The 13,325-nt window shown below is 32.5% G+C and overlaps 1 protein-coding gene across 1 annotated transcript in view; it reads left to right on the forward strand.

Annotated features, from left to right (window-relative positions):
• Nucleotides 1–11,986, forward strand: part of LRP1B (LDL receptor related protein 1B) — a 315,317-nt gene extending 303,331 nt beyond the window's left edge. Inside the window, exons 42-45 of the mRNA XM_061438859.1 lie at nucleotides 4,772–4,862; nucleotides 5,791–5,935; nucleotides 8,792–8,890; nucleotides 10,178–11,986. Of these exons, the coding sequence (XP_061294843.1) occupies nucleotides 4,772–4,862; nucleotides 5,791–5,935; nucleotides 8,792–8,890; nucleotides 10,178–10,318 (476 nt within the window). The 3' untranslated portion in view covers nucleotides 10,319–11,986. The remainder of the gene's footprint in view (nucleotides 1–4,771; nucleotides 4,863–5,790; nucleotides 5,936–8,791; nucleotides 8,891–10,177) is intronic.
• Nucleotides 11,987–13,325: the final 1,339 nt, after the last annotated feature.

Consider the following 13,325-nt stretch of genomic DNA (forward strand, 5'->3'; position numbering starts at 1 on the left):
AGTCTTGATTGGACCTATTAAGGAAGTAAAAAAGGCACAGAAATAGAGACTATCAGAAGAGAACTGATATCAAGAGTGATTTCTCTGGGATGGTGATATTTAAATTGACTTGAATGATTAAAAAGGGGAGGAGAGACTAAGGGTATTTCAAACAATAGGAGTATCAGATACAAGAATCCTGGAGGGACTGAAAGAAGACCAGTGTCCTGGCACAAAGGGGACAAGAGTGAGAATGGTGCTAAGTGAGGATGGTTATGAAAGACCAAATGATAAGCATCCTCCTGGAAATCCCTGGAAGGATAAAATAAGTTTGGAACATGATTTTTTTTTATGATTTTTAAAATTTTATTTTATCAAAATGGTTAATAAATAGCAGTCTAGTTATTATATATTTACATACACATATACACTCACATTTATGCATATACGTAAACACAAACTTGAGATCTGAATATATAGCAGCAAGTCAAAAGAGGTCATTGTAATGGTATAATTTATGCTTATATTTTTCTACTATAAGTTCAACCAATAAATAAAAGATTCTTTTCTTTAACCTTCATGAAGCCTTCTGGTTTCCATCCTAACCTCTTGAAACAGCTGTCTTGTTTGTGAGATACTTCTTTTTGATCTCTTCTAGTTAATTCATTTATTACTCCATACACTCTGCTTGGCAATCCATAATTCTTTGACCTCAGTTTTCAGCTCTTTGCCAATTACTCCCAAATTTCTGTCTTCAATCCTGATTTCTCTCCTGAGTTTGAGACATGTATACCACTGCACAATTGTTGTATCCATATCAATGTCATCTCTGTCTATATCTGTATATCTATATTCTACAGGAAACTGATGTTCAGTGTTTCCCAAAATAATCTCATTCCCTTCCCCAATCAGCCGGCCATTTTAATGCACCTTATTTTGCCTTCCTGTCTACACAGCTGGCCACAGAAATTTACCCAAGCAACACTTAGGAGTCACTCTTAACCTTCCTTCTAAATTGACTTCAACAATCTATTCAATAGATGTTACTTCCTAAATTTTCTTCAACATTATCAGCTTGAACATTCCTTCCTAACATCCCTTTGCTTCTCTCTTCAGTCACAGCTCCCTCCAACACCCTCCACTCTACTCTCCAGTCAGGCTGTTCTTTAATCTTTTCTCCTCCAGGTCTTCACATTTCTCTCCCTAGATTAATTCAGTATCTCCTCCTCCACTCGACCTGCATTCTCTTTCATGGGAATAAAGAGGACTTCCATCAGGTTTCAGAGACATACCAACCCTCCTCTTCTATCCCAGATCTAGTTGGCTCCTCTATGTTTGCAGAGCTGCATACTTTCACTAGGCTAGTGCATATCACTGTGAATAAACCCATGTGTTTGTCATCTTCCAGTATACATCAAACAACATGAGAGGAGGGACATTTCTATCCCCACTGCGAAGTATAGTAAGTGTTGCGTGTGTGGGACATAGCAACACTTAAAAATATATTTGCTAATTGAGAACCAAATGGACAGTCCCTATGATATCTTAGGCACTGTGCTATCTACAAAACCTAGATAGATAGCTTATGCCCCCAAATTACAACTGAACTACTCTCTACAATATGTTGTGAAAAGTGAAAAATAGAGTTATGCATGGAGTGATACAGCAATATGTATTTTGAATTAGTCAGTAAACATGTATGAGCACTTTCTGTATAGTAGACACACTTCTATTTACATTACTGTGATGCATATGTTAATGATAACGCTCATTTTATTAATGTGTAAACTCGGACAAAGATAAAAAATTGGCCCCAGCATATGTGCTAGTGAGATGAGATTTGAACAGAGGTAGCCTGGATACACAATCTGCTATCTCAATTGTGATGCTGTACTTCCTCTCCCATGGAAGATGTTTCTTCTTGGCATAGCAATTTGATAATATAGTTCTTTCAAATGGAAAAGCGTTACATAATGGGGCCTCAGAACAACTTTGCAAAGAAAGACTGGCTCTATTTTCTTTTTTTAAATTAATCTATTTATTTTAATTGGAGGCTAATTACTTTACAATATTGTAGTGGTTTTTGCCATACATAGACATGAATCATTTTCTATAAGAAAATTGTTGAGATTTCCTCTTCACCCAGTAAGTACAGAGTGTACTTTAAAAAAAAATCTGTTTAAAACAGTCCACCAACAATATACTGTTAAAAAAAATCACCTGTAATAGACCTTGATTGTTATATGTTACAATATGATATTTACTGCCATGTACATTGCTTGGAAAAAATACTTCTTTCGATAAATACCTATATAATATTCTAAAAATATATGTAGTTTCCAGTTGTTTCCATGCATATAAACTATTTTACAAAAAAAAAGAGAAAAACTTGCCAAATTGCTACCCTGCATTATTTATCTACTATATTGAAGATTATCACAGTTACCTTGATAGGTTATATGAACATATTAGAACAGTAGGCTGTTAAACAGAGTGCTTGTAATGTAAAGGACTGGAAGCCATCTGTCATGGGGAAAAGAAAAACGAAGGTCTTTTAATCTTTTTTTTCTAGCATGCATAATTAACAGCATTTCTACCTAATAGGAATAAAAGAAACTATGTAGAACAAGTAAAATCTAAGTATCTAAATAATTTGCAATTGCTTGGAGGAGAGAGTAACTTTATGTACCTTAAAACCAATATTGGTATTTTAAACCTACAAATTTACCACAAATTTTAGCAGAAAAAAAAAAAGATAAAGTGAGGATATTTATAAAGCCATGATTAATTAAGTCAATTTATGAAGAAACCAAGCTGCTCACTGGTATTTAAAATTTGTGAACAAATGTTAATTACTATCCAAGGTGCCAGATTCTCTACTTCTATTAAATACTAATAATTGCACGTGCATATAGTTCATTTTCCCCAGTCCAAGAAGGTAATAAAATATCAACCTCACTCAATTATATAGTGCTGGTAGCAACATAAAAAAAGAAAAGAAAATGAGTATTACATTTCAGAAACTGACTAAAGAAAGAAAGCCATATTTTTCCTTACATGAAAGAGAGAGTTATTTGATTATTTCAGACAAGCTATTTTTGAAGTTTCAAATTGAAAGATTATCTTATATATGTCCTTTCTTTAATAAAGAATTTTTGGTATTTTAGTAACTTATCTCAAATGCTGGGAAAGATTGAAAGTGGGAGGAGAAAGGGATGACAGAGGATCAGATGATTGGATGGTATCGCTAACTTAATGGACATGAGTTTGAGTAAACTCCGGGAGTTGGTGATGGACAGGGAGGCTTGGCGTGCTGCAGTCCATGGGGTCGCAAAGAGTTGGCCACGATTGAGAGACTGAACTGAACTGAACTGAAGCAGCTGTTTATTGTGCTTAATATCACCATTAATTTTTTATCATAGTACATGTATATGCAGAGGACAATTCATATATTTAATAACTCTTAATGTTTTATTCCTGAACCATTCAAGATCCTCACATTAAAATTTAACTAGTTTGGGTATTGCTTTGTTTCTCATTTTAGACAATGATTAAGCTCATTTGGCAGTTTCAGTCAGATGCTTTTCCCAAATAAGCAAAGGCTTTATCTTACGGGTACTAGATATTTGTCTTTTGGAAATGTGGGTATTGGGTACTTGATAGAGCTACTTAATACTCTCCTGTTATTAGGCAATGCTTGCATTCTGTTTTCTTCCTGCCTAAGTGACATATGACCCTAGGTGTATCTTACTATGGATCACATCAGTGGCAAAGAGGTATTGTCTTCTTTAGGAAAAAAACAAAAAAGATTGCTTTTCTTGCCAAAAAAACTAAGACCCACTTTCTATGACCACTTTTGAAAATCTATTCCATAGAACTTTTACTCCATTTTGAAAATGAGTGATACAACCTAAGCTCATTCTTATAAATGTATGGAAAAAAAGGGAAAGTAGACATTTACAACATAAGCCAAGCCCCCAGATATGGTTTGTTGAAACTGTTCTGGAACTACAATTTGAGAAAGAGAATCCTCTTTGTTCCCCTACTTTGTAGAATCAAGCTAAAAGCCGTATGTGGTAGGTCTTCATGTCTCTATTTTTATGGGTGGAGAGCATGAGCCTCAAATTTTAAATAACTTTTCTAAGGTTTCAATTCAGGTAAGTTGTGAAACTATTATTTAGGCTGCTGCTGCTAAGTCGCTTCAGTTGTGTCCCCACTCTGTGCGACCCCATAGATGGCAGCCCACCAGGCTCTGCCGTCCCTGGGATTCTCCAGGCGAGAATACTGGAGTGGGTTGCCATTTCCTTCTCCAGTGTCCATCCAAATCTGACACTGTTGCCCCTTTTGCTTTCCCAGGCTGCCATCTAACTTGGCCATGTACTTATGGCCAGATATTTATACCTAAAGGAGAAAAAAAAAACTAATGATGGAAATATAGCCAGGCAAATTGCAGAAATGTGTATTCAGTCAGAGTTTATTTATTTATATCTTTGCAAATAGATGTCTGGTGAGAACAAGACTCAGACTGACAAAGAAGTCAGTATTTCTAACCTCAGGTATTTAATTATAACATATAAATAAAAGATATCTAAAGAAATGTTTCCAGTAGTTCAAATATTTAATAGGAAAAATGACTTTGCAGTAAAGTAGTGATGAACTAGGAATATAGACATTTGGCCTAAGCTTTATTGTTATTATGTCAATGGTCAAATGATTTGATGTAATAAAGTGTTGTTATGTCCATCTTGACTTCATTTTGTGTGTTGATCTGTTCATTCATTTCTTTTTCCAGGAAGCATAGCCATCATTGTGCCTCTCGTCCTCTTGGTGACTTTGATAACCACCTTGGTAATTGGTTTAGTGCTTTGTAAAAGAAAAAGAAGGTAAGAGGCAGTATTCTAGACTAACAGTAAATAAATTACATAAGTAGTTATAGAAACAGTGCTTTTTAAAAACTTCTTAAAATGTGATTTACTTATTCCAACTGCATAATTCTGTGTTTTCTGAGCCATTTTATCCTTCTTTCATTTTAAGCAATTATAATTCAAACAAACTTTCTCTTATATTATATTGCTAGAATGGTTACATTTATTGTATATATTCTAACAAAAATTACAAGGGAATATATTAAACTTTCAATAGAATTTTACATTTTGTTAGTTTTTCCTTCAAATAGCAAAAACCTCTTAAGAACATTTTATAATATTAATGTGTTAGATTATCAATGTCAATAGAATGATAATGATTATGTATTATATGTCACAAATTGTGTATTTCATTCATAAATTATACATTTGTTGATTTTATATATTTCAATTTATATGAATGCACAATTAAAAAGATCTTTAAGCAGTGAGTTGTCTGTGGGGTGATTATCTGGAACCTAGAGTTTGTAAGTCAGTTTTTGCATTATGTAAAGGAATGTTAGCCCCATGACTTGGGGATTGAAAACAATTTCAAAATTTCTTTGTAACTGTTTTTTATGAATGTTTTTCAGGAACAAAAGGGTAAAAGTAGAAAGTAAAAGAGTAATTAATTATATTCAGTTTCAACTAATGTAGTATTAGCTATTTACAACGAATGTTCCAAGTGCGTTTTTTATTGTTAAATCTAAATAATTTGGGAAAATGATGTATTACAGTAAGAATTTTTTGTCCCTCTGTGAATCAATGACTGTCATTTATTTTCAATGTATTTTATGTATGAGTGTTCCACCAGTTCTATAAAAATGTCATTAAATCTGCAAATACAGTAGTTTCATACACCATGTTGTGATATTTAGACAACTCATATAATGTTCACATTTTATAGGACAAAAACTATAAGAAGACAGCCTATTATTAATGGAGGAATAAATGTAGAAATCGGCAATCCATCTTATAATATGTATGAGGTCGACCATGATCACAACGATGGAGGTCTTTTAGATCCTGGCTTTATGGTAGATCCAGCAAAGGTAAAGTTTTAAGATGATGGACTATGAGCACTAATATTATTGAGTTATTGCTCTATAATATGGTTCTGATTTTCATCACTATTTCTTTTATCTGAAGTTAGATTAAAGAACTAGGATTTATTGAATGTTATAGTCTCTTCTAAAGAAAAAATAAAATTATGGACTGCATTCACCTGAAGCATGAAGTCAATGTAACATATTTTAGAAAATATATATTCACTTAATTTACAAGCATAGATGTCTTAGTCAAATGTACTAAGGTGCTGGCACATCTAAATATAAGCCTGGTGAAATTAAATTTTATTAAAATTTATTTTTTTAATTTACTTAAAAAAAAAAAAAAGAGTACAGCATTTCATTGCCAAAATAAGTACTTCATTTCCAGTAATGTTTCACTGATGAGTCCACTAAGCTATGTCCTTGGATTTGTTTATAATCATATCACTTTTAAACGATGTTTTTCTACCTGTTATAACATTTTACTTATTGGTTTGAGACTTATCTGTGATATTTATATCCTAAAAACCCACAGTCTTTTTTTAAAATTTCTGTTAGTACTGAATGCTCAATTTGGAAGTTTTTATAAAAAAATAGATAAATGATACAACATCTAGGTAAACTTGCAAAGATTTACTTCACTTTATTATCCAAATATTTTGCATGATAATTATAGAATATTTTACTATGAATTAAGAGCATCAGTTTGCTAATATGGAATGATATTCTAAGCTTATTTATTCATTAATTAAATGGTTCTTTACATTCTAATATATTAAAGGTGTTATGTCCAAAATGCACCTTTATATTAAATAATTATATTAACCACATGGCTCTGTACTCATAGCAACAGCTGTTCCCAAAGAAATTGAAAAGGTCTCTTCCATTCAATCTACTCTGAATACATGGCCAGACTTTCTAAGCCCAAAACTGGTGATCTGAAATTGAAGTATTCATTTCTATGAAAAGAAATCAATCATTATTTATAGAAAAAAATGTTATCCTATCAGAAGATGTTGTAAATGTTTTCTTCATTAGAAATAATTTTCAGTTACTATAAATTATTAATTCAGTTACCAACTCCTACATTTGAACTTTGTCATGAAATAAATTCTCATAACCTAAGTTTCAGTGTTTTCTATTGAAACTAAAAGCTATACATGCTGTCCATACTGTTGTTTGATAATTTTTTTATAAAGGAGAAAGAGATCTTAATCAATAGACTTCTCATATTCTAATAATTTTTTCTTAGGAACAAAATACATTACCTGTAAATATAATATGGGCTGATGAGGATATATCTCATGCACTGCTATGAACAGGAGAGTTCTCATTTTCCCCATCATTTTACTTCTACTGATAGAATTAAGCCAATTTTTGATACTTAAAGGGAATAGCTTTTTAATATTCCATTTATTTTTTAATGTTTACTCTAGGAAGATAAAAGTATGCTTCAGGGCCCCTCGAGTATATTTTAATATATTTAGCAAATAACATCCAATAAATATTTATTTACCAATTTTCTGACTGACTTGACCAAAATTTCATTAAATGTGACTTAGATGGCTGATTCTATTAGAATTCATTCTAGAAGTTGGCTCTGATGTTTGAAATAGAAATATGAATTGTTACCTAAGAAGTAACTGTAGAAAATATGTTTATAGGTATAGACAATTTTGAAAAGTGGATGACCACACCAAAGCAACCTTAATGATGAAATGTTTTTCATAGATTTTCCATTTGTTACAGTTGTTTGATATATTCATGATGTAATCAAATACAAACTTCATGACATGTAAAGACTTTTGTAGAATGTATCTGTTATTTTCAAAAATGGATAAATTTCTCCCTCAATGGTACCTTACAAATGAATTGAAATAATTAATAAATTTTATTTTTAAAAAGGTTTGTCTATAGAGACATTCACAGAATACTTTGAAAAGCTCAGAAAAGAGGAACTGGTATCTATTGATTTTATACACAAATTCATCTCAGTCCTTACTTAGATTGTTTTTAATATCATCTAAGTGAGAATTTGTGGGGAAATAAAGAGACGATGTTGACCTGAGTTTATGTTTAAAATCTTTTTCCTTAGATATTTGTCCATGTTTCAAACTTTATGATGATTCATTGTTAAGAGTTGATAGATTTTTAAAAATATGTATGTTCATTAAAATCCTTCAACTTTTAATCTAGCTTTCTTATTTCCTTTTTGGCCACTAATAAGTATTCTGTTATGAATATGAGTGTACCAGATTGACTTTTTCTGCCCTTAGACCCCAAAAAACTCTAAAACCATTGTTCTTGCATGGAGTTTAGTGAGCCAAAAAATTAATTTTCTTTAAACTAGAAAGTCAGATTTCTCAAAAAAAAAAAAAAAACATAATTCATTTTTATATCTCACATTTTAAATTTCATCTGTATTTTCTAAAAATATAGAAGTCATGCACCTTTAATTAGAGCCAGTCAGATATTTGAGTGTCCGGAAGGGGCTCCTATCAGAACTTTTCAAACAGAAAACTTAAGTGAGGGAGGCTGATGCATTTTTCACAGGGCTCTTAGCAAATATATGCTTTTTGGGGAGGGAGAATGAAGTTAAATAAATGGAAATGGGTGTAGGTTTCTAGGTACATGTTATGTCTATAAGTAAGCTAGACTAAGAGAAATGTCTACTGTAAAGTATGGATCTAATATTAATAGATGTTTCATAAATTATTGAATCTACCATAAATATACTGTTGATGCCCCAGGGCTGAAGAACATAGCTTATGTTATTTTTATGACTTAACATGAGTTTGTGTCAATGAAAATAGTTCCATGATATTAGATCAGAAACTAAAATTCTCTGTTTACACACAGGCCAGGTACATAGGGGGAGGGTCCAGTGTTTTCAAGCTTCCACACACAGCGCCGCCCATCTACCTAAACTCTGATTTGAAAGGACCACTAACTGCTGGGGTGAGAGAAAACTCATTACTCCATATCCATTCCATCACAGAATGCCTCACAATCAAAAATGATTACTAGACTTAGATAGGGACTTAGCTTTAATGATTTTTAATTAACAAAAGGTTTCAAAACTGCATTAAACTTGGGAGTTTATGTGTCCTGCTTATGCAAGATTACATGCGAAAAAAAGTTATCATTTTAGGCAAGCTATTCAGTAGAAATATCTCTTCTCCAAAATTTGAAAATGTTAAAGCTCCGTAACAATAAACATGAGCATTTGCTATTCTTAGAATAGAAATCTCCAGCCAGAAATGTAAACTGAAGAGTTTACATTTAAATTTATGTTTGGCTTTATTTTCTATTAAGATGCTTCGTTTAGTATCTGCAAATTTGGTGTCCTTTTAAATAAAAATACACTACAAAATGTGGCATCATATGGAGACATTAGAAATGGTGTATGAAACCATTCTTAAAAACTTTTTATGTAACTGGTTTCTAGAGAAAAGGGCTTTGTCTAAAGTTTGTTGTTGTTTAGTCACTAAGTCATGTCCAATTCTTTTGCGTCCCCATGGACTGCAAGACTCCTCTGTCTATGGGATTTCCCAGGCAAGAATATTGGAGTGGGTTGCCATTCCTTTCTCCAAGTCATCTTCCTGACCCATAAATCAAACCCCACGTCTCCTGCATTGCAGGCAGATTCTTTACCATTAAACCACCAGGGAAGTCCTGTCTAAAATTGCATGGTTCATATTAGACAGGAGAGGGATTAAAGATGATATTAAGATTCTTAGGATTGAATGTTCTCACCCTTGTACCTCTCTCTCATCAGCTGTTTTTCATTCTCATTTTTTATCATGTTTGTCTCATTTGCATGGATCAAAAAATGTAATATTTCTTTATTATGATAAAGGCTTAACATTCTGTTTTATAAAGACAAAATTTTAAAATGCAACTATGTAACAATCTTGGGTTAAGTTAATAAGACAATTTGGTTTAATGTTTCCTGCTTTTATATAAAGTTGCAGTCAATATACCTTTAATGAAGATTTCTTTAGGCTTTCAGTATGTCAGAGCTCCCCTTAGGTTCACAAGTTACCTGAGAAACACACAATTATGTTTTTATCTAATACATACTAAAGTTGATGAAAGCATATAAACAGAATTTAAATTATATTTATATAATTATTATTTAGTAAGTTAAGTACAGTGCATATACATGTTAACATGAAAAGATATCATTGAAGATAAATTAAGGTAGTCAAAACAGGTAATAAAAACATTTTTTTTTTTCTTCAGCCAACAAATTACTCCAATCCGGTATATGCGAAATTGTATATGGATGGGCAAAACTGTCGAAACTCCTTAGGAAGTGTCGATGAAAGGAAAGAACTGCTTCCAAAGAAAATAGAAATTGGAATCAGAGAAACGGTGGCATAATCGGAGATACCTTTTATATGCTGTACAAATGTATAAAATATAAGGATTACTTTTGTATGTTCCAACAGTATTCTACTTGTTTTGGCATCAGCATTACCTCTTCCTTTATCTTTTTTCTGGTCAATTGTTTTCTGAGTTTTCTGGGTTTTATTTTTTGCTGATGACTCTTGATTGACCATTTGTATGGTATTTTTATGAAAAATAACTGCACTACAGTACAATTTACAACAATGCTGCTGATGACACACCTTTGAATTTGTTAAAATTAAAAACAACATATTCCTTTGTAGTGTGAATATGAGCAATCTATTTTATATGAACTTCTTTGGTTCTACTTAATCAACAAAGAGAATCTCTGCACATTTTCATTATATGGTCTGAAAGCTGTAATACAATATCAACTGATATTGTATTGATTTTCTGTTTCAGTTTATGGAAGAGCGATTGAATAGTCAACTCTCTTCTTTGTGCCCTTTAAGACTGATTCAGACTGCTGAAAATATATAGCTCTCACAAGTTCCACATCACCAGCTTTGAAATTAGTCTTAGGTTGCCAAGCGATAGATGAGAATTTTGAGAAAAAAAAAAAAGAACAACTTTAAGAATTTATAAAACTAATAATTTGCATGAACACATATGACTACATTTTCCAAAATTTAGTGGACTCTATTGTGATATACTAAAAGTATACACCCTATAAAAATAGTTATATTTAGGTATATAACATAGCAAAAATATAATTGAAAGTGGAAAGATCACACTTGCTATGGGATAAGACATTTTGTTTTCCCTTGGTCCTGAGGTCAATAACCAGCCTAGAACACAACAGGGCATCAAGCACTCATGTCTTAGGAATTTCCTCCCAGTCACATGCATTTTGTGGAGGATTGACCCAACCCCTTAACACACAGAACACTAAAGAATACAAGATAAGCACACAAATTGGTGACACAAGTTCAATTATGTGAATGCATTCTATTTGTGAGGCCAAAAGGAATAAGCAAGGCAGCCGTTATGGTGTAAAGTAATCAGTAGATATTTTCCATATACAATATGACTGGTCTATGATCTGCCCTATCCAAAATATGTTCTTAAAGGACTTTCCAAGTTATGAAAGAACAATCATCTGCCCATTATCAAAGGTGGAGAGTATACATGCTGACCAGTTACTCTGATTTCTCTGGTTATGCAAAACACATGGATCCCATTCACTTGTCTGTTTTCAAATTTCGATGGAAACAAGTACGATTTATTTAAGTTGTATAAAAAAAAAGTATAGCATTTTTATACAAATATCTTTAAAGGCACAAAAGATTTATTCACAAGGTATGGAGGGCTTTTTGTTCCTCTGATAGACATGACTGACTTTTAGCTGTCATAATGTATTAACAGATGAAATATGTTTGTGGCTGTTCTTTATCCCTTTGTACAAGCATTAAAAAAAAACAAAAAACTGCTGTTTTATAAAGAGACTTTTTGTTGTACTATGTGCATGCATACTACCTATTTCTAAACTTTGCCATATTGAGGCCTTTATAAACTATTGATTTATGTAATACTAGTGCAATTTTGCTCGAACGATGTTATGCATATCATAAATTTTTCCAGGTTCTTGTTTAAGTACATTTTTTAAATTGAACAGTATTTTTCATTTTGGTTATAATAGTCATTTTGCCTATGTTTCTACAATGAAGTGTTAAATACTTTATAAAAAATTGTTGACTGACTTATTTAAATGAAATTCTACATATTTAAGTGCTTGTGTTGGGTAGTTTTTAAAAAGAAAATTCTTGTCTTTACAGAGTTTAATTTTCTTAGGAAGCTATTTTAGTCAACATGAGATGTAATTTTTGTTGTATCTTTAGAACATACTCTCTGGGGTAGCACTGATTTCATTGCATCATTTTTCAAATCTCAATAGAGAAGGCATTTCTCTTATTGAAGTGGAAACATTCTCTTATGAAGTGGAAACATGTCCCTTACTTTTTCCTTTTCCCTGATACACATGGCTTGTCAGAGACTCCATGTTGCAGTAGAAAGATTGGTTATATACACAGTAGTGTGACAATTGTTTTGAAATAAGCCAAAGTTATTCCTGTTTCTCATTCTCAAAATAGGTACTTTATAGAAAACTTTGGTTCCACTAGATGCTGTGTAGACATTATTTTCTAAATGGAATGATTACTAGTGTAGCTACTCAGAGTATTTGACTAGAGATGACAGTGTAGGAGGATCTGATTGAATAGAACTATCATTGAGCTTCATTATCTGATGGGATCTTCGTATATAAGAGCTTTATGACTGCAAATGAAAGTATTATTTGAAAGAGAAGAACCCACATATTGAAATGACTTCAATACAACTAACATTAGTATTAACTATCTAGCAAATCCTATGCGATATACAACACACCAACTTATACCTGGCATCTATGACCTATTTTCTGTCTAGCACACTAATTAAAGCTATATCAAGAGAACTCTGGATGTGCTTTTTAACCCTTAGATCCCACCTACATTCTCATAGCCCTTATTTTGCAGTTTGTTTCGCCATCCCAGGCTGGTTCAAGCAAGTCCATTGTGAAGGCCACAGTATTTCTAGTTGCCATTACTTTGCATTCAATCTTTACAGAAAAAAGATATTGGAAAAAACCCAAAGTTTTTTTTCTATAACTTTAACTCTTTCTATTTCAATTATCTATTATCTATTTCTATTTCAAAAACCCATGTAAATGCTAGAAGTTCAGTTCAGGTCAGTTGCTCAGTTGTGTCTAACTCTTTGAGACCCCATGGACTGTAGCACACCAGGCTTCCCTGTCCTTCACCAACACCCAGAGATTATTCAAACTCATGTCCATCGAGTTGGTGATGCTATCCAACCATCTCATCCTCTGCTGTCCCCTTCTCCTCCTGCCTTCAATCTTTCCCAGCATCAGTAACTTTTCCAATGAGTCAGTTCTTCGCATCAGGTGGCCAAAGTATTGGAGCTTTAGCTTCAGCATTAGTCC

The sequence above is a fragment of the Bos javanicus genome, chromosome 2 (genome assembly GCF_032452875.1).
Source record: "Bos javanicus breed banteng chromosome 2, ARS-OSU_banteng_1.0, whole genome shotgun sequence".
Classification (NCBI taxonomy): domain Eukaryota; kingdom Metazoa; phylum Chordata; class Mammalia; order Artiodactyla; family Bovidae; genus Bos; species Bos javanicus.